General features: G+C 44.7%; 1 protein-coding gene across 2 annotated transcripts in view; it reads right to left on the bottom strand.

Moving 5' to 3' along the window:
* The window catches only part of PLCG1 (phospholipase C gamma 1), a 91,721-nt gene that overhangs the window by 48,688 nt on the left and 21,430 nt on the right, over positions 1-21,603 (bottom strand). For both annotated transcript variants that reach the window (XM_083746134.1, XM_083746133.1), the window contains exons 2-3: positions 2,035-2,187; positions 542-635 (exon numbers count right to left, since the gene is read on the bottom strand). In XM_083746134.1, the coding sequence (XP_083602260.1) occupies positions 542-635; positions 2,035-2,187 (247 nt within the window). The remainder of the gene's footprint in view (positions 1-541; positions 636-2,034; positions 2,188-21,603) is intronic.

Below are 21,603 nucleotides of genomic sequence, written 5' to 3' on the forward strand. Positions count from 1 at the left end.
AAGAGGCAGGACTGATCTCCCCTCTCAAGTCCTGTCCCCATTGGAATGGATGCTTCCACAGACATAAAGAGACACCAGGTGTGGGTGGCAGGGAGAGGGGAAGAAAGAAGAGTGAAGGAACCCAGGCATCCAGCTGATGGGGGTGTCCAGCTTAGCTAAGTGCAACGGCAGAGAGGTGGCTGAGCATCTGAGCTACATTATTGAGCAGCATTATTGTGCTTCCGGGAGTGAAAGATTTGGGAGTGCATTTGTTGATTGCCTGGTTGATTGAGAAGCTGTCATGGGGCACAGATCAAGGAAGACATGAAGACACGTTCGTAATTCTCTCAGCTGTATGGTGGCTTCAGAATCAATCAAGCAAGACAATTTCAGGATTTTTCATTCCCGGAAGCTGTAAATTATGGAACTGTACATAAATTTATTATGAAAAGGCAGTGCAGATTTTCTTTTTGGCATGCATAGTCTCAAATATGTTGGCGACGAGAGGGATTAAGTGAGAGCCACCTGCCTGTGTCTTCCTGCTCCCAATTTTTTGATTTACCTTTCAATCTGCAGTGGGGTAGCAGCCTTTAGGGTATCCGCCACGAGCCAGTTCAACCCTTTGATCCACATGCTGACTTCTTCTTCGGATGTGGCTGTGAAAATAAAGAACATGCCGGTCTTGTAAAGAAATGAGATACAGGCACTGACCCCTGTTTCCAAGAAGGAAGTCCCCGAGCAGCTGGCCTCCAGCAGGAGGAAGCTAATCCCACCAAGCTCGAGGTTTAATGGCTCTCTGCTTTCATTCATAAACCTCAAGAATATTCCCTGTGTTTCAAATGTTTGTGACTGAAAGCAGCTACCCTTTCTAAACAAATCAAGAATTTATTTTTAATACTCAATGGCAGACCTATAAATAGCTACTTCTCTGGTCGCCAGTGCCCTGGAAGAAGAAGAAGAAGAAGAAGAAGAAGAAGAAGAAGAAGAAGAAGAAGAAGAAGAAGAGGAAGAAGAAGAAGAAGAAGAAGAAGAAGAAGAAGAAGAAGAAGAAGAAGAAGAAGAAGAGTAGTAGTTTGGATTTGATATCCCGCTTTATCACTACCCGAAGGAGTCTCAAAGCGGCTAACATTCTCCTTTCCCTTCCTCCCCCACAACAAACACTCTGTGAGGTGAGTGGGGCTGAGAGACTTCAAAGAAGTGTGACTGGCCCAAGGTCACCCAGCAGCTGCATGTGGAGGAGCAGAGACGCGAACCCAGTTCCCCAGATTACGAGTCTATCGCTCCTAACCACTACACCACAAGGTCTGGGCAGTGAGGTTAAGGGGTTTTTTTAAATTGGGAGAAAGTTTGTTGTGGAGACATCCTTCATATCATACACTCTTAAATTATATCCCCATAGTACAGAGGGGACATACTGGCTGCAGCTGATGGGATAACATGAGAAAGGCTGGAGATTCCCTATCCCCAATTTAAATATATTAAAAACCAGATGATTAAGACATCTGAATTTTCTCAAAGCCCCAGTACATCTTTTAAACATTTTAGAAGTAGCAGATAATGATGATGATGAAATAACATTAAACAAAAACAAAACATCTCACAAATCAATGGTCGATCTTGCAAGCTCACATAGGCTCCCCAAAATGAGTATTGTAACTTAAGTAAACCAAACGTTATCCATTTTGATACTTGCTATGCATTAAACAGCATGAGCCTCACTCTCCAATAAGTATGACAGTTAATGGACACAAAGCAACAACAGGGCTGGCCACAGAGTAGATTCACAAGATAAGATGTGAACAAGCATCCATTTGCTCAGAAGCCTCGTGCTCCCTATAATAGCTATCTATTAGCTGCTACCAGCACCCGAGAACCTTCTTCCATCCTCTTGGTATCAGTGCCACCCCTTGCTCCCTCTCTTCTGCTAGATGCCAGGCTCTCCTGAAGGAAGAGTGGGCTGTGGGAGTGGTGCTTAGAAGGAACAGGACAATCGTCATGTAACATCTGAACCTATATTTACTCACTAAAAATAGGAAAGTGGAACAGAGATCCCACCTTGCAGGCTGAGTGTTTTCAATCTGAATTCCATGCCATAAAGGATGACAAAACAGTGTGACGGATCTGGCCGGAAAGAGGGATCCTCCTGATATCGGTCAAAATCTCGAGAGTTTCTTCCCAGACGAATCTCTTGGATTTCACGAATATCAACTGTAAGAGAATAAAAGAAGGGAAAGGGATAAATTATAATGAGGCAAGATTAGGGTGCTTTAAGAAGGTGCCTGTGATGTAGGTTCCAGTATTATGTACTGTGTTAGCTAATATGCAATCTCTCAATATGGCTTGATCCTGGATTGCAATGCTAGTCTAGACCTCTGCCATTAAGAACATGAGAACAGCCCAGCTGTATCACGCCAACAGTCTACCTCAGTGGTTGTCAACCAGTGTGCCATGGCACCCTGGGGTGCGTTGAATGGTCAGGGGTGCCCTGGGCTACACTGACCTCTGTCCCCCTTCCTTCCTTCCTTCCTTCCTTCCTTCCTCTGGTGCCCTCTCACATCTCTGCCTCCCAAAGGCTTGCACAGCTGTTTATTGCAGCAGCCCTGGCTATAAGCTCCACAGGCGAACAGTGCCTCTGGGAGGCACCTCTCTTTGGGGTACGGAGGGACCAGGGAGGGCAACCAGGGCTGTCTTAAGCATGTGTGGCACTGGGGTGCAGAGATCCACCCGGCGCGCCGGGACTGGGAGCCCTGGGGGGAGGGCAGCCAGTGAGAAAGCAGAGCCCACAACAGTCAAGCCTGAGGCGGTGGCAGCAACTGAGCAAAGCCAGGTGCCTCATGTAAGCAGTGTACATGCACTGGGCGGGACTCTTGACAGCCTACCAATCCTAGGCGTGCAGGAGGCCAGAGCCAGCCGGCTGCCTCAGCACCTGCCTCAGCACCTTCTGCGCTCCGATGGCTCTGCTCCACTCGGCAGTGGCTGTCTGCCGGCCTGGCTCTCTTCAATCCCTGGACTCCAAATCTCTGCCCTGGACTCTCGGCCTGGTGCCCCTGAGAGCCCGGCGCCCGGGTGCCCCGCACCCCTAGAGCCTATGGGTAAGATGGCCCTGACGGCAACAACTGCTGCCCAGAGGACTCCCAGGGGACTCTAAAAGGTTGAAAACCTCTGGTCTACCTAGTCCAGCATCCTGTTCTCATAATGCCTACAGGAAGCCCACAAGCAGCACTCTCCCCAGTTTTGATTCCCAGCAACTGGTACTCAGAGGCAAACTGCCTCTAACAGTAGAAGAAAAACAAAGCCATTATGGCTAATAGCCATTGATATCCTCCCTGAATTTGTCTAATCCCTTTTTTCAACTATCCAGGTTTTTGGCCATCACTACATTATGTGTGGCAGTGGTTGGTGGGGCAAGTGATGGCAGGGTGGCACACCCAGCTTCTCAACAATGAGTGCCACTGCCACTTACTGATGGGGCAAGGCACTTAGCATGATGGGGGCACAATGGCAGAGTCCATCTGATGATGATCCAACCACTATGCCCACACCACAGTGAGTTCCTGGCATCACCTGTTTCTCCATCTGCAATAATATATATATTTTTTTTAATAATAATTTTTATTAAGGTTTTCCAAATTAAAACAAATTAAAACAAATTAAATCCAATTTATAAACTTTTTGCCAATAACCAGGACTTCCCCTCCCTACCCCCTCTTGTGTTCCAAATCTTCCAAATAAGCAATTAAATTCAACAAGTTCTTATCCCCAAATTACACTCATCATCAATAACCCAATTTATCCAAATTCCCATCCCCTAAGATCGATCTATACCCTTCCACGAGTTTCCCCCTTTCAAACATAGTACAGATGGAAATAAGATAAATATGAATAGTGATTTTACAGCCTTTGGATTCCAATTTTCCCTCCCCTCTTTCCCCTTTGCGTTTCACCTATCCCTCTACTTCTAATATCTTCCTGGAGTTCCCACATTACACTATGTCCCTCAGGTTCTTTGCCAGTCTTTGATTACGGGTGTCCAATCGTAGAAGGAGTCTATCAAAAAAGGGGCCCATTTCTTCTATCCAGGTTTTTATATCCAGGAGTAAAAACTCCAATTTTGTTTCCATAAGCTTGTCAAACCTGAATATCCCAAATGTTCCCTCTCCCAGTTCTGTCCAGTTCTTGTTATTTCCTTGTTCTTGTCAATCATTCTCCTCCTTTTTATTTCTCTGTTCTCCCACAGAAATGTTCTTTTTCCAAAAGTTTCTAGTGTCTCTGCAGAGGCTTGTTATTCATGGAGCAAAGCATTGCATCATGTTCCTTTCATTTTCCAACAAATAGTTCCATTGTTTCCTGTAGTGTGTAGACCTCTGTAGACAAAATAATGTTCCATTCCTGCAGTTTCCCAGGAGATTAAAAGTTCCATTCAACTGTTCAAGTTTCCTGTCAAAAACACATGCAATATCCCTCGGCTCCTCTAGGTGGATTACAGTAGCAAAGTTCCCTTCCAGAATCACATCCACCAGTCCAAGTAGCTTGTTAACCGATATTTAAAACAGTTTATATTCAATTTATAACAAATATAACCGGCAAAGTCCTCATAACAAAATCTCTATTTTAATCTTCCTTTTTGACAGCTCTTTGACAGCTGTCAAAACCTCCATCGCTTTTCTCCAGGCAGTTTCACGAATCGCTCCAGGGATTCCGGGGGGGGATTGCTTTTTTAAAAAACAATTCCACTTTTCTCCTCCAGCTCAATCTTATAATTTTCCCTCGCGAAGTTGCTGATTCGGCAAGATAAGGTTACACTCGATCTTAGTTGTCCAGTCCTTTGTTTTGGCTCTTCTACAATTTAGGGGTGGGCTGACTTCCTTTTTTCCGCCTCCCCCGTTCGCTCCGAATTTTAAAAATTTATCCCTTTTTTTTTAGTCCATATTCCAATTACTCACGGGTTCTTCTTTAGAGCCAAATTTTCAATAGAAGAAGTCAGCGCTCTCCGCCGGATGGCATGCGGCTGCGCTCGGCAGGGATAGCAGAGAACTCAAAGCACCACGCTTCTCCCCGGCACCCGATCCGTAGCCTTTAAAAAGGCTCCTTCACGAGTCGGGAGAGCGCTAACGGTGCCAGCCGAGTCTCCATGTCCACGGCCTCCTCTGGCCGTGGTTTTTAAGGGTCCCCGCATCGCCGGTGCGGTAGGACCCAGCCCCTGCCAAGCCGGCTCCCTCCGGAGCTCGGAGGGAGTCCGCCATTCGGCGATGGCGCCGACCCGGAAGTCCCTCCATCTGCAATAATAAAGTCACAGTCATGTAAGAGATAGAGAAAGGAGGCACCGTAGCCAAAACACTAGCAAACCAAGACAACCTGTGGTATGGATAGGGTGACTAGTTGCAAAGGAGGACGGAGTGTAAGAGAGAGAATTTCAGCAGATATAGCTTGCATGACAAAAGCATACCTGCCAAAATCCACTTATTAAAGCAACAATCATCCTGCCCCTTTTGCTCAAGGTGCAGGCACAGACTAACATCTGCTTGTATATCTTCAAAAGCCTTCTCCAGCTTAAAGGGGTAGCTTTTATTATTATTTCATGGAATAAATTCACGGAATTTATTAAAGCAAAACATCTTGCCAGTTTCACACTGGTCACTTCAAGCCCTGCCTGCATTCTAAGCAATTCTAGATTGCTCTGTGGGTCCACCTGGGACCACTAGAGGCCACTGTGACGCATCACAACCTGGTAGCAAACAATGTCTTTGCACAAAGGGAAAATGCAGTCAAGCAGACACTTCTTAGAGCAGGGGTTGGCAAGGTTTAACCTCGCCTGGGCTGGTTCACTCCAGCGGAGATCCATGGGCTGGATTGTGCGTGCGCACCCACGATTTCCAACATCTGTGTCGATGCAATTTTTGGCCCCTGCGCAGACGCAATTTCCGGCACCACGGAAGTGTGTCCCCATGCTGTGCTGCGCCAGTTTAGCGCAGCACGCAGGGACTTCCCAAGCAGGCAGCTCGGTTCAGGGGCGGCTCGTGGGCCGGTTAAATGACCCCCGTGGGCTGCTTGTGGTTGCCGACCCCTTTCTTAGAGGCTCCGAAGGAGCAAATGTGAATGGATGTTTTTCTTTGGACTGCAAAAGCAAGCTGCTTGCCAGTGGCAGGTGAAGCCATATGCAAAAGTGGCTGGGGCAATGGATATGGCTCTTACCTTTGTACAAGAGGCTACAGAAGCCACCCAGAAGTCAGATGTTTCTACATTCCCACCCACCATGAACATCTCTCCATTCTCCACAAAGGTAAGCAAGAGGCATGATACTGTTCAAGGCACATTCCAGACAGGCTTTGCTTTGTTATATACAGAAGCCACCCAGAAGTCAGATGTTTCTACATTCCCACCCACCATGCACATCTCTCCATTCTCCACAAAGGTAAGCAAGAGGCATGATACTGTTCAAGGCACATTCCAGACAGGCTTTGCTTTGTTATATGCTTTATGCAAAGATACACACACACACACACGATCCAGTCAAACACCAGGATAAATTAAGCAGCTTTTATCGGTTGTTAAAAATCCAACAACTGTAAATTCCCTCCCCTCCTTCCTTCTTTCTCATAGGAACACTTTCTCCGCCATCTTTTGGATCCTTGCTTCCAGGGATTTTCGCACACAGATAGAGCTGGATGACAGAAAACTGAAACCACAAGCTGCCCTGGAGACTTCCATACAACAGGCCTCCCACTCTCTCCTGTCCCTCACAGCTGCTCTGTCCCATGGTCATCATCAGGCAGGTTTCAAAACCCATCTACTGGCCATAGAGCTGGTTGGACGCCCACTTCAGAGAGAGAAAAACCTTCCTTATCCAAGCAGCTTTTCCCACACCCCTTTCTCCTTTTCCAACCATCCTTTTCCTTAGTGCCTTCTCCTACCTAGCAACTGTCTCCTAGCATCTGTTGCTGTGACTCTCCACACACCCATTTTGTCATCCCTAGCCCTGAATCCCCAACCTCGAGGACCTTGAGGAGCAGGCAGGGCCCCCTGAGCCCAAGGATTCCCTTGAGGGGCTTTGCAGGTTGGTGCTTGATGAATTCTTGGAGGAACAGCTGAAGTGGTCCTTGAGAGCTTTGGTCCAGGCCAAAGAGCAACAGCAAGGTATGCATTTAAAGGACCCGAGTCATCAGTCTTCTCATGAATAGGGCTGGGCAATATCTGGTTTTCAATATCACAATATATCGCCAGCTAAACATTGCAATATCTCACTATATCATGATGTCTGAAACAAGGCTGGAGCTTATAATAATCTGGGGAAAATATTGGGAAAAAATAAAAAATCTAAATTTAATGTGCATAATTAAATGAAGATTTACTCAGTGACAGCATGCTTAACTATACCATTAAATATTTCTGGAGAATATATTACTGCTCTGTTAAGGGTTTTATATACCCATAGCAACACCTTGAACTTGGCCCTGTAACAAATTGGGAACTGGTGTAGATCAGTGTTAAAAAGTCAGGTAGACCATCTAGGTGCCACTTGCCACCTGAAAACTAAGTTACAGATGACCATTCAGCCTCTGCTTAAAAACCTCCAAGGAATGAGAGTACCACCTACCAAGGGAGTCCTTTCCACTGCTGAACAGCTCTTACTGTCAGACAGTTCTTCCTGTTGTTTACTCAGAATCTCCCTTTCTCATCACTTGAAGCCATTCATTTAGGTCCTCCCCCCTCCAGAGCAGGAGAAAACATGCTACCTCCATCTTCCATGTGACACCCCATCAGATATTTGAAGGTGGCTACCCTATCTCCTCTCAATCTCCTCTCTTCCAGCTCCTTCAACCATTCCTCATAAGGCTGGGTTTCCAGACCGTTGATTATCTTGGTTGCCCTCCAGCTTGTTAATATCCTTCTTAAATTGTAGACATATCATGCTTAGCCTGATATCAACCTGATATTGTGCTGGGTCTCCACTCTGCCTAGCAAGAGGCCCTAAACCTGCATAAAAGAAGCAAGAGAAAAGCCATGTGGATCTTATCTTTTGCTGATCTGAATCTCCCTGCTTTGGCAGGGAAGCTTATTTTTATGCAGACTCTGTCTCTAGCAAGAGGTACGGGGCTTGCACCTTGGGATTGTGCAGGCAGAAAGCAGCTTTTACTGCAAAGTAAAGTCCTTTACTCTGCAACCTACCGGGCAGGCAGAAAATGGCTACTTACTCTGAAGTAAAGGCTTTACTTTGTAGTAAAGTGCTGCTTCCTGCCTGCCGGGTTTGCAAGGCTGAAAAAATATGAAACCTTTATTGTGGTTCATACCAATAAGAGACAAAGTATTGATATATCGCCCACCCCTACTCATGAGTAAGGAGTCTATTCATGAGTCAGCCCTGATGCTCCTTCACTGCCAGCAGCTGTGGTTAGGCTACACTCTAGGAGGCCAGAGTATTTAAGACCTTCCCCTTGAGCTTCTCAGCTGTTGTGATAGGCCGTGAAACACCTTTCTGTTGCTGGCAGCAACACGGGTCTCTGGCTCCTCCTTCTTTGGCACTTAGTTCCTGATCCTAGTCTCCCTGCCTTGCTGTGTTGTCTGGCCTTGCCTGACTTCCTTTCTTCTGCATCATGTTTGGGATCTAGACTGATTCTCTGTCCTAGTCCTTGTTTTGTTTGAACTATACTGCATCTGCAACCCTGCCTTCATTGGCGAATACTTTGGTGGAGGCTTATATATTCTATAACTCGAGCTTGATTTCTTCCCAACAATTAATTTTCCTAGGCACTGTGATCTAGTACCAATGATCCTATTTACTCTATGGTTGGGCACACAGATCCAATTTTTCCATGTGTGCTTTTGTAAATGTTTGTCCCTATATATGCACTCTTAATTAGTTTCCCATCCTCACCCATGGGCAGTATCCACAGTGTGTGTTCTTGTTCCTCCCCCATAATTTGCATTCCTCATCTTCCCCGATTTCCAGAAATCTGAGGTCCATCATGGGCCTGCATGCATGTATTTCTTTACCTGTGTTTGGGGCTATCTTATATAGGTAAAGGTAAAGGTACCCCTGCCTGTACGGGCCAGTCTTGCCAGACTCTAGTGTTGTGCGCCCATCTCACTTAAGAGTCCGGGAGCCAGCGCTGTCCGGAGACACTTCCAGGTCACGTGGCCAGCGTGACAAAGCTGCATCTGGCGAGCCAGTGCAGCACACGGAAACGCCGTTTACCTTCCCGCCAGTAAGCGGTCCCTATTTATCTACTTGCACCCGGGGGTGCTTTTGAACTGCTAGGTTGGCAGGCGCTGGGACCGAGCAACGGGAGCGCATCCCGCCGCGGGGATTCGAACCGCCAACCTTTCGATCGGCAAGCCCTAGGCGCAGAGGCTTTTACCCACAGCGCCACCTGTGTCCCTGGCTATCTTATATACATCTGCACAAAACAGTGGGTTTTAAAAGGTGTTTGTCATGCCTGGGACCACGGGTAGACCACCCATCTTGAGTTTCAGAAACTTGAGGTTTCAAGTTTTGGACATGTGTGCAGATTTTTGTTTAGTTGGGCATGCAGCCAGTTTTTATTATTTTAGATAAAAGTTTTCAGATATAGCAGACTTGCACAAAATAGTGAGTTATTTCTCACCGCCCCTTTTAAAGTCCTATGTGTTGCATCCTAGTCCTGTTTCTGTTTCATGAAGTCTCACCAGCAGCCTGAGGAACTCCTCACCAATGGAGGCAGGGGGTGTCGTGATAGATGGCATCCTGCAAAATGTCACCACATATCTGTAAAACATCAACAACAACCCCCATACACAATGCGCTTTTGGATGTCTACCATTGGGTAACATGCAATTTCATATTGGATCTCCCCCTCTCCAACTGCAAAAAAAATCCAAATTAAATGGGGGGGGGGAGGAAGAGAGCAGGCTGCCACTAGGGTGAGGACATCATGTGAACAAACAAAAAATATGCACATATAGGATGTACAGAGGTAGCTCTGGTTACGAACTTAATCCGTTCCGGAGGTCCGTTCTTAAGCTGAAACTGTTCTTAACCTTAGGTACCACTTTAGCTAATGGGGCCTCCCACTGCTGCCATGCCGCCGGTGCATGATTTCTGTTCTCATCCTGAGGTAAAGTTCTTAACTTCCGGGTACTACTTCTAGGTTAGCAGAGTCTGTAACCAGAAGTGTTTGTAACCTGAGGTGTTTGTAACCCGAGGTAGCACTGTATACAGAATCCACTTTAAACTGCTGTGTGTGCACAGCCTATGTCACATACTCATGTTTTACCTTACTAGCTTGCCACATGTGTGGTAAAATGTAATGTGCACCCACCCCATGACTGCGCTTTGTTTCCTCAGACCAGACAGGGGGGAAAGCATAGGGAAGGTTTAATGGTAATGCAGAAGAAGAGGCAGAGGCAGGAAGGAGACAGGAACAGGAAGCTTATGAAACAGTGTCCTGCTTTGCTGTGGAACAAGCTAACCATCTTTCCCTTCTCACAGAGCAATTCCATTTCCCCTCAGTCTTTCCAAGCTTTCAGAGATCCCCAACCTCTCCACCACCTGGAATGAGGCCATAAGCTGGTCCTGGTTCTGCTTCATAAAGTCTCACGAAAGAGAAATCCACCTGTTTCTTATAGGCTCAAAGGGATACATTCCCCTAGACGCATGCACATACAGTGGTGTAACTATGTAGGAAACATTTACTGTTCTGCATTTATGCAGCTGTGTTTCCAAGGCTATGTATTCTAAAATCTAGTATTAGGTATAATAAGCATGCACTTTTGCTTCTCAGGCCCACAAACGACTTGAGGGGATGAAAAAGAAAAATAATTGGGGTGTGGGGGGAAGGAATAATGGAAGGGAACAGCAGAATTCAAAGACTGATGAGGACAACAGCATCTGGTGACAACAAAGATTACTGAGGCTCACATGGGTGTAAAAAAAAGATTGAGCAGAGGAGAGACCATTTATGCTGTCTCACTACTAACAGAGGTTCACGGGATCTTGTTTAAAAAAACAAACACACAGAGAGTCAGGTCAATATCCTTCCTGGAAAATGACTGTGAAAACCCTCAGTGGAATCAATTAATGACATATGTGACTCACAGTTTTCCAGGCACAAGACATTTCCAAGCAGCACAGAGTAAAAACCCCTTTGCAGAGACCCAGGTGTAATGGAACCCCTACTGTAAAAATACAAAACTGTGGTTTTTTCATCCACAACCTATCATATAAGAATATTTCTACCGGTCAGGCATTGTTTGCTCCTGTTTGTTTTACTTTTAAATGTGCCTTTAGAAGTAGAAACAGCTTTGGCAAAGATGCCTCTGCCCAAGACAGCAGGCAGGTATGTTTACCCATGAACTATCTCTACAGTCAAGCCTAAAGAAGAGATGGAGAAGGGAAGAAGTGAGATGAGGCTACCATCTTTCTGAAGCTAAGCTGGTCCAGATCTGGATGGTAGACTTCCTGGGAGCCATACTTATATTGTGGCTTCAGGACAAGTCATGAGAAGTGATTCATAAAGGATAATGATAATAATAATAATAATCACTTCCTTGGATTCTATAATGGAAGGAAGGAAGGATATAAATATAAGAAAATAAATACGTCAATTTTGATATATTAACTTATCCAGGGTGTTGACATATCTTTAAAGAACTTGCTATTGTGATGAATTTAACACAAGACTTAAGTTTATTCTGCGCCTTCCTTTTCAATAACACAATGAGTCCAACCTGTTAGGCCCAGCACCAAAAGGAATGTTTTGCTTCCCAATGCACACAAAATTATAGCAAACGAGATTTAGAACTACAAATATCAGAATGTGGAAGGAAGTGGAACTTTTTAAAAAAAAAATGAATAAAACAATGTATTGTGCTTTGATGGGTACATATTAATATATATTTGAGCTGGATTAAATCTAAAATTTGCTGTTGGGTTGGCACTCCTATGCTAGCCACATGAGGGTTACTGCCAGCTCTGAGCCCATATGTCCTTATGGCTTTCAGCAGGTGCGAGGAGCCCTTAGAAGATGGATAGGGTGTCCAATAGACTTAACCTTACCATGACTTTCTTTTCATTAAAATACTGAGAAAAGCAAAATGAAGCCCCCTCCCCATAAATCCACACATCCTCTGATCCCTGGAGTGAGTCGAAAACTGCCATCACAAATTGAAGGAGTCAGCATGCCTGCCCCTCATGTCCTCAGCTACAACTTTAGATAAAAAATGCAATAGGGATTTAGGAAGCTGCTGGGAAAACGGGCGCATTGAACAATTTCCTCAAGTCCTTTGGGTAAAACCAATGTGTTTTACTTCCAAAAACTCTGAAAGGGGGCTGGGCAGGCTGCAGTAAGGTTACAGAGGCCAACGATATCCAGACACTCAGCTGAACTCAAAGCTCTCGTGGCCCAATTCAAGCAAACCAAAGCTGCCCAGTTCCCTCTGAGAGCTTTGGTGGAATGCCAGGCACACCATAAGGGATTGATGAAGTGGCTGCACTGATCTCTAAGGAATTGGAGATGGCTGGGTGATAGAAGTAGTGCCAGAAAACTTCCAGCATATGACTCCCCTTTCTGATCCAACATTTAAACAAAGCTGAAATCCTGCCAACTGGCTGTTCAAAAGCAGGTGATGGGGTCTGAATTCAGCCCCCCTCCCCTTTGTTCCACACCACCCACTCCTCATTCCACTACAATATACAATACTTTTTCAACAGGCTATATGCACACAGTCTCATGGAACACAGAAAACTCAACACTCAGCGTCAATATATAAAACAAGCCATTCTAGGAACCATCACTACTCCATGATTACTAATGCATTTTTGAAATTCCCATTTAATTAGAATCAGAGTCTGAGGACTGCAACTTCCAATTCCAAAAGTCTGCAAGATGGGGAATTGCCTGAGAGGCATGGACAACTATATTATTTTAAGAATTACATCTTTACATTAAATTTTAAAGCTTATACAGGGACAAAGGTTGCAATTGTACGTCCTTTTCTGTTTTGGGACATCAGGACATTGAAAAAGGACGTATACACAAACACACACACACACACACAGCCATCAGAGTTGCTATTTTCTTCCCAGTCTTCCACATCTGTGTAGACGATTATAATGTGTTTCGGTGATAAACTAGCTCAGATAGAAAAGTTAGAAAGACAGAGAAAAATGAGACTGAGGGCAGGCAGACAGTCTCAAAGAAAAAGGTGGCATAGGGGAAAAACCAAAATGAATGGAGTAACAGTCAACTAAGTTTTACTTAGAATAGACCCATTTAAATTAGTGCACGTGACTAAGTGAGGCCCTCAGCAAAAATAGGTCCCCTACCCCTAACAAACAGCACACCATTATTGACACAGGGTATCCCCTTCTCTTGTCACCTGTCCCACCCAGTTCTTAGATTAGCCTTTGGGTATTTGAATGGCAGAAGATCGGGCACAAATGTTCAGCAGAAAGAGAAGCCACATCCCTTGCACCTTGCCTCAGTAAGTGCAGAGTGCTCCCCTTCGCTGCCACCCTTGTGGTTCAAGCTTCCTTCCCACCCCCTTCATTTACCAGCAGGAAAGGCACTTCTGCGTTTCAAAGAAGCGAAGAATGGCTCTGCGGAAGCCACTACAGAATCAGATCAGCTACTCCCCCTCTGGTACACCAGGTGGTTTTTACCGCTCAACTCCACATGCCTGGAAAGTTTGCTCATCCTCAAAGAAAAAAAAAGCCCTCAGGACCATTACTTTTCTCAGCCAAGAACATGGGTAGGCAAACTAAGGGCCGGGGGCCAGATCCGGCCCAAACACCTTCTAAATCCGGCCCGCGGACGGTCCAGGAAGCAGCATGTTTTTACATGAGTAGAATGTGTGCTTTTATTTAAAATGCATCTCTGGGTTATTTGTGGGGCATAGGAATTCGTTCATTCCCCCCCAAAAAAAATATATAGTCCGGCCCCCCACAAGGTCTGAGGGGCAGTGGACCGGCCCCTTGCTGAAAAAGTTTGCTGACCCCTGGCCAAGAACAACCAGGTTCCTCGGGCTGCCAGCTTGCAACCCAGAGAATAATCTGTCACTTTCAAAATATACAGAGGTCAGGCGAGAGACCCCTTTAGGGAAAGGGTCCAAGCTCAGTGGTACAGCATCTACTTTGCACCAGGTAGGGTTAGGAGAGAATTCCATCTGAAACCATGGAGAAGTGCTACAGCTAGTGGATAAAATACTAGGCTACATAATGGGTCAGTGGTCTGGCTCAATATATGACAGGTGCCTAGGTTCCTAAGGTATCAGCCAACCCCAGCTTCTCCCAACCATATCATCTTGTTCTTTCTTCCACCATCACTCCTCATTGCACAGGTGGAATGGAAGGCTGCTCCCTGGGATAGCTCAATTGGTAGAGCATGAGGCATTTAACCTCAGGGTCATGGGTTCAAGTCCCATGTCGGGCAACAGTTTCCCTGGTGGTCCCTTCCAACTCAACAATTCTATGATTCTGTTAGGAAGGTAAGAAAGGCAGTGGAAAGAACCAGGTGAGGAATCACAGCTAGTTTATTCCTCACACAAAAACAAACATCTCTAGGTTGTAAGCGGTCATGAGGGCCACCTGTCAGGGATGCTTTAGCCGAGATTCCTGGATGACACTTGGGGTCCCTTCCAACTCTATGATTCTATTATCCCAAACAGTCAAATTTCCTGCATTAAAAGCAGAACCTTGAATAACATCCAAAATGAGATGCAACTGCCTTTCTCAGAAGAAAACCCACATTTATGCCTTCTAAGTGAAGGTTCAAGCAGCCCCAACATGGAAGAAACACCTCAGCTTCCTGATATATCCATAGAATGACAACACGATAAGTGCTAGAGAACAGCAACATATAAAATTATCAGTTTTACTAGCCTGGGGTATCGGGACATGTATTCCTAGTGCATATTACAGTGGCACAGGTAACATACCCATAAGGGTTGTAATCCAGTTAAAGAACCCTTGCAGCCAAGACACACAAATTATTGTTTGTAGGATTTATGCAGATTGTTTTAATCTGCTTGCTTGAACGATCTTGGTTTGGGGCTTGCCCTGCGTTTTGTTTTTGCTTTTACAAAGCTGTCAGGAAATTCTTTGTTCAGTTCTTGGGCTGTGCAGAGGGTAACCTGTAGGAGGATGAATTGTGCCGGGCAGCGGTGGGGAAGAGAGGCGTCACAGGAGGGAAAGCGGAAATCTGTGCTCAGTTGGGAGGAATATTTTCTCTAATAGAAGGCAAAGCAGCCCACGCATTCACCACACACAAACCCCCAAAGCAGGAAAACTGTACTTTTAAAGGATGGGAAAGAAAATAAAGCTCATCTTGTCATTAACTACCTGGACTTTACCAGAACAGAGCAGTTACTGTTGACCTCTTTCTGGGGTGCCTTAGGGAACGAGACAAAATCCCTCGCTCACATCAATCTGAGTGAGAAACTGGGGACATCTGGGATGAAGTGAAAGATTTACCAAAACTGCACCCCAGTTCACCTTTTGTCTTTCACCATCACTACCACCACCTCCTTGGTCCTGGTGTTGCTCCCGACAGTCCTGGTGGCAGGCAGCTGGCAAGGTTTTCTTCCCAGCAGGAAAGTATTACGCTTGCCCTTCATAACAATGCTATGCTATGAAGCCAATTAAGAGTAAGGGCAACGCTTCTTGAAATGGGAAAACAAAATGCCACCAGGATTCCTGGGAGGGCCACCATTTCAACTCATCTCTCAACCACTCTAGAAAGCACAGGAGGTGGAAATTCAGGATTTGCTGAGGAAGTGGGGGAGAAATGAGAACGTTAGTCCTGTACATGAAGAGGGCATGTGTGTACGAAATACTGAAGGAAGCTACTTCTGAATAAGCAAAAAAAAAAAAGTGGTTTTTTTTAAAGAACTCTGCCCTAATTTCACCTAAATTCTCCCTCCCAATTGTTGCATGAGCTTCTGTGCTGGATTCTACTTACTACTCCTTGCGCTGCAACCCTTTCCTTCTGTCCAGGTCTAGCACACTGGATCCACAAATTTAAGATTGTGACAAAATAAATGCAAGCCTTCCCGACTCTTCCCAACCTGCGTAGTGTCATGCAAGTCACAAATAAACACTGAACACCTCGGCCAACACCAGCCACCCTCCTGAAGGTAAACAGGAAGCCCTTCCAGAGTGGAACTCCTCTTCAGTCTCCAGGCTTTACAGCACACCCACTTGTCTCGAGTACAGCGCTGCTCTTGTTCCAGCAAACAATGATTACTTTAGCCAGGGCCAGAGGTTACCAATCCCACGCACTGGGGTTTGGTTACATAAACATTCATTCTCCCTTGTCAATGCAATCATAGTTGGGTGGAATGAGACTTGAGCAGCTGGAGCAAGATGGCTGGCACGAAGGAGAACGCAATAGCCCGGGGGTGGTAATTTGTTCCTGTGGTCCAGAGACGAAGCAGGATGTACATCGGCCTCGACGGGCAACAGATGGACCCGTTGCAGAGGTCTAGATATGTAGAACCAAGAGATGGGTGCACAGTGAAGGCCACGGAGCACGTTGCAATATTATACATCCATATTATTCTCTCAAGTAGGGATGGGTGAATATTCATTTTCAGTTTGTCTCCCGTTTTCCATCTTAAATTATCCATATTTCTACATCAGCTCTCTCAACTGTAGGCAGTGACTTTTAGGTGCGTCCATGCATCACGCTGAACCCAGAAGCAAAAATGTAACAAAAAGGGGCAGGGCAGGGCAGGGCAGAACGGGGTATTTGCAGGCTTTTTAAATGGTGTTTCAAATACCATATATATGATTTCACTTAAATGCACAGTGCCTTGGAACGTAACCCCCACACAAATTGGGAGTTGACTGTAAGATATAAAATAAACGAACCTCATGAAAATTGGCAACACTGTGTGTGAATTTCTTACTGTGTATATTTTTATGGTCTGCCTAATATCCACATTTACCCTAATAGAATGCATTTTTGTATGTTATTTTCACTAATATATGCATGCTTTACCATAGCATATCATTATTATTTTTTAGCACATGACTTGGCAGGAGAACTGCACTGCGAAATGCAGATCACTGGGAATCTTGAAGGATAGATGTGTTTCAGCTCGCATATTGTTTCAAAAATGAGAATTTAGTAAGCTCGCCTTTAAATGTAGAGTGCGTCAAATTTCTCCCTACCCCTACTCTCAATTTACACTTTGGAGTCCACATTCATGGCTTCAGAGGCATCATGGTGTAATGGGAATTTCAGTAGGTAATTACCAAGCCAAAGTCTTAACTTTTCACTTCTCTCATCCATTCCTCCCCCCAATTTCTGCCTTAAACATTCCTTTTGTTATTGCCAATTAGTGCGGCAATGAGATTTATACAAATTCCGCTTTTAAGGGAATAAGCAGTCACCCAGTTGCTCATTGCAGCAGAGGCTGTTGTGCCTAGGCAACATCCAACTCTGGGGATAATCTCCTCAGCACTACCGCCAAAAATATCACAGCTACATTTAGTAATGTGGCACTGAACAGGCCTTGTCTCTACAAATTATTAGAGTTGGCTTCTTTTAGGATGTTTTCTTCAATTACTCCTAACTTAACTATGGCTGGTGCTTCGGTTTTGTTTCAGTCAAGATGATAATCTTGACAAAGTTTCCCAATATTAAAAAATATTACCTTATAATCAATGGGGAAGTATTTCCCTGGCCATTTGGTAAAGTCCTGAAAACTTCCATATTTTCAACAGAAATATTTCAAAGGGAAACTCCAGCAATTAAGATGAAGAGCTGGATTTCATTTGAAAGTTTGAGACAATCAGCCTTGGACCCAATAGAAACTGGGGGTGGCTAGCCCACAACAGAACATGTCTTTCTTTTTAGAGGTTTATGTACACTATTCAGTTTTCTTTGCCAATTCAATTGAGAGTAGTCACACTGACTCCTTTTATCTTTTACTCCTTTTATAATATCTCATCTTCATTTGTGCTCTGTGGCCTACATTTTCTATCTCATTCTGTAAAAAAAATTAAGTCCCCTAGCCTACTGAGGTTTACCATCTCATGCAACTGAGGAACTGAGCTCAGACCCACAAAAGCTGATGCACCAATTAATTTGCTGGTCTTAAAATGGCAATATTTTTTTTTGCTGTTTTTGCTTAGCAATTTTTGGTAGCATCTAAGCCCAGTCATGACAAGAATCTGGCCTTCAGTTGTGATGCTTATGAACAGTTCTCTTTTTCTTCCTTGTTTCAAATACTTTTTACACAACAAACCTTGGGTGAGAGTTGATAGAATACCATTTGAAGTTTCAGGAGGAATAGAATTGTCCTGGCTTTAACTGACTTTAATAATAATAATAATAATAATAATAATAATAATAATACCAGTAACACTCCCCATTCCTGTAGGGATGTATCGAAGCCCTTTATCATCTGCTAGTGACTAATCTGGCCTCAGTCATGAGAATTACCACAGAACCACAAACCCCACCCTGCTGTCGGCCAAATACTCTCCAGGCCAGTGGAGTGAGCCACAAGCTGATAAAGGATGCTATGTAAATGGTTTTGCGATTCCAGTCAGCAGAAAGCAGCCAATTTCTTCCTCAGCATGAATTAAAAGACTGCCTGGATTAAGACCATCTGGGTACCAAAACTCTTCAGTTGCGATTCTTCATCTTATGCAATGAAGTACTTTTACTTACACACACACACACACACACACTCAAACCCAAAAGTGGAGCAATAACCAGGACATGTTGTAGCATGACAAGCAAGAATAATCACACTATTTGAGGTACATTAGGGCACAGATCCTATATAAAATTAGACTGCAGAACCCTAGGCAAAAACAAATGTTTAAGTCCATCCAGTAGTATTTGTCTGCAGTACTTTTGTATGGTTGCTTCCCACCCACTCCAAAAAGAACCGTTTGCTATCTATACTAGCTCTGCCACTTCCTTTCCCCACCTCACTCCAACAATGAGGATGTATCATGACGTGAATCTTGGGTATCAACAGCCATCTTGGAAATTCAAACACGCAATGCAATATAATGTCAACGTTTCCAAAAACCCAGTGCCATTTGGGCTCTCCAGTTCCCACAAGTTTGTTTTTCGCTCTTTCATATGCAACCCTCTGAATATGAACCATGGCAGATCCTTGCATTTAAAGGCAGCTTCAAGGGGGCAAATGTAGAGAGGGTGTTATATTGACCTACACCGTTCTCCAGGTCTAAATCACTCCACAAAGCTGGCATGAGCCCCACAGCAATTAACTAACTAACTAACTAACTAACTAACTAACTAACTAACTATCAATGCAGGCATAATGCAGTTATTTCTATTGTTTCTGTGGGTGCAGAGAACTTATAGCAACTTGGAAGCAGGTTGTTTAAAACTGGAAAGCATAAAAGGGTTAACCCTCCCCTTCCCAATACCACTATCCTGATCCGAATAAGGTTTTTTTTAGTGAGTGAACAAATCAATGGAAGGATAAGAGGACTAGCCATGTTAGGCTGCAGCAGCAAAACCTGGTCTTAGTCTTATAACAACTTAAAGACTTCCTTCCCCGGGACAGCTGCCCAGTGAGGATCCGTAATCAATGTGTTCTGACATCCCATCCATGAGCTGTAGTGTGGCGATGGAGGTTAAGCCGAATTGTCTTCTGCCATCTGGCTGACCATGCACAGCTCTCTGGAGTACAGAGAGCAATGTGGTGAGCCACCACCAACAAGGCTTTTCTTCAAAAAAGACAAAACTGAGTTCTATTTCAACTCCTAGGATGAATTAAAGACAGGTTATATAACTTGCAGCATGTAAGGAGTGGGGGGGGGGATAGACCCATTGGTAGAAGGCCCTTAGCTAGAAGGGGGCAACCTTGTTTAATTTTTTCAAACCTTCCACACTTGTTCCTCTTGCATATTTAAAAATGACATGGAAAAATAAAGCAGTCCCACGCTTGGAAAAAAAGAAAAGAAAAGAAAAGAACGTTTTCATTTTAAGAACAGACTTTCAGAACAGTTCGTAAACCAAGGTACCACTGTATATGCAGAGTAATGGGGGGGGGGGGAATGTTTCCAAATGGAAAAAAATCCAAAAAGCACAATTGAACCAATTACATTGGAAATAGTCACAAATAACCTTTCCTCATTCCCCAGGGAGACTGCTTTGGACCCCTATTGTGACTAAGGATCTGGGGGAACCAACCATAACCCCAATGCAGCCTGAAATGCCCCCTCTTATTGAATTTCTTCCCTCCTCCAACCTATCCCAATAACTCATCTGATAATATCCCAAGCCCTGCCTTGATCCCTCATTCTTCCCCTTCACCCCCTGGACCTCAAGTGGCAGCAGTCACAGCAGAAAGTCCAGTTCCTGTTTGGTTGTCAGAAGCCTCCGTGAACAAGGGTCTCCTTGAGTCTCCAGAATTCCCCTGGTCTAGCTCTGGCTCAGAGTCCAGCATCCCCACTAGGTGTGGTCATGAACACACAGTAATCCTTGATTTGCTATGTTAATTAACACATGTTGTGGTGATAGGAAACCATGGTCTTTATACAGGCCCGAAGTGACAGAATTACGCTTCCTGATAAACTGGAAATCCCCTTGGAAGTTTCCTTGCTGAAAAATGGCCACTTTCAAGTCAACAGCAGAGTCTCTTGGGTGATTTGACCCCTTCCCCACAGGTTTCTGAACGCTGCCTTTTTTTGAAGTGAGGTTTTTGTCCGTTCATTATTTTTGCATAGAGAATGGCCAATTATGCCAAGAATGCAGGGACTGATGGGGAGCTGTCACATATATCATGTTGTAAGACGAGCAGGTAGAGAAACCCTTGTGGTGGTGACTGACTATATTAGGCCCCTGAAAGATTGTTGCTTGAGCAGATACAGGTACGGAGCTGGCGTCTGGGTTTGTTGCAAGCTTTGGTCCCTGTTTTTGGATCTCTCTCATGTAGCCTGTTGCTGCTGGAGAATAACTCTTTTATAAGGGGCCTGTCATAAGCAGCCCAAGTCCTGTGAACGGGATTGCCCGAATCATTCATGATACAGTGGAATATTTTTAGCTGGGAGCTGTAGATGACAACAAATGAAACTGCATCACAGGGCTTGGCTATATATAACAGATCTTGTAGTATATTCTGGATGGAAGTGAGAAGCATGTACAGCAGTCAGGGGCATCTGGTGTAAGGTGGTAAATATCTGTTGTGTACAGAACTGGCCACCAAGTGAGTCTGACCCAAAACTTCACCAGCACTGCTGGTGCTTTCTCCTTGTACAATGGTACCTCTAGTTGCAAACACGATCCATTCCAGGGTGCCGTTTGTACCCCAAAAAGTCCTCAACTAGAGCGACGCTTCTGCGCAAGTGCAATAGAGCGCTTCTGCGCATGTGTGAAGAGCACAGAACGCTTCTGCGCATGCGGCAGAACCCGGAAGTATGCACTTCTGGGTTTCCTGCATTTGCAAGCTGAAAAGATGCAACACGTACCTAACACAACATGAGGTATGACTGTTCTTGCATTGATTCTGATGCCAACAAAGAATGGAATTTCACTTCTACAATCCAATAACATTTAAAAAACCACTATAATTTTTGATGTTTTATCTGTTTATGATGGTCACACATCAGGTGTGTTGTTTTTTTCCTGGTGACCTAATTTAGGATTTGGATGCACGGTA

This window comes from Podarcis gaigeae (genome assembly GCF_964106915.1).
Source record: "Podarcis gaigeae genome assembly, chromosome: 6".
Classification (NCBI taxonomy): Eukaryota; Metazoa; Chordata; class Lepidosauria; order Squamata; family Lacertidae; genus Podarcis; species Podarcis gaigeae.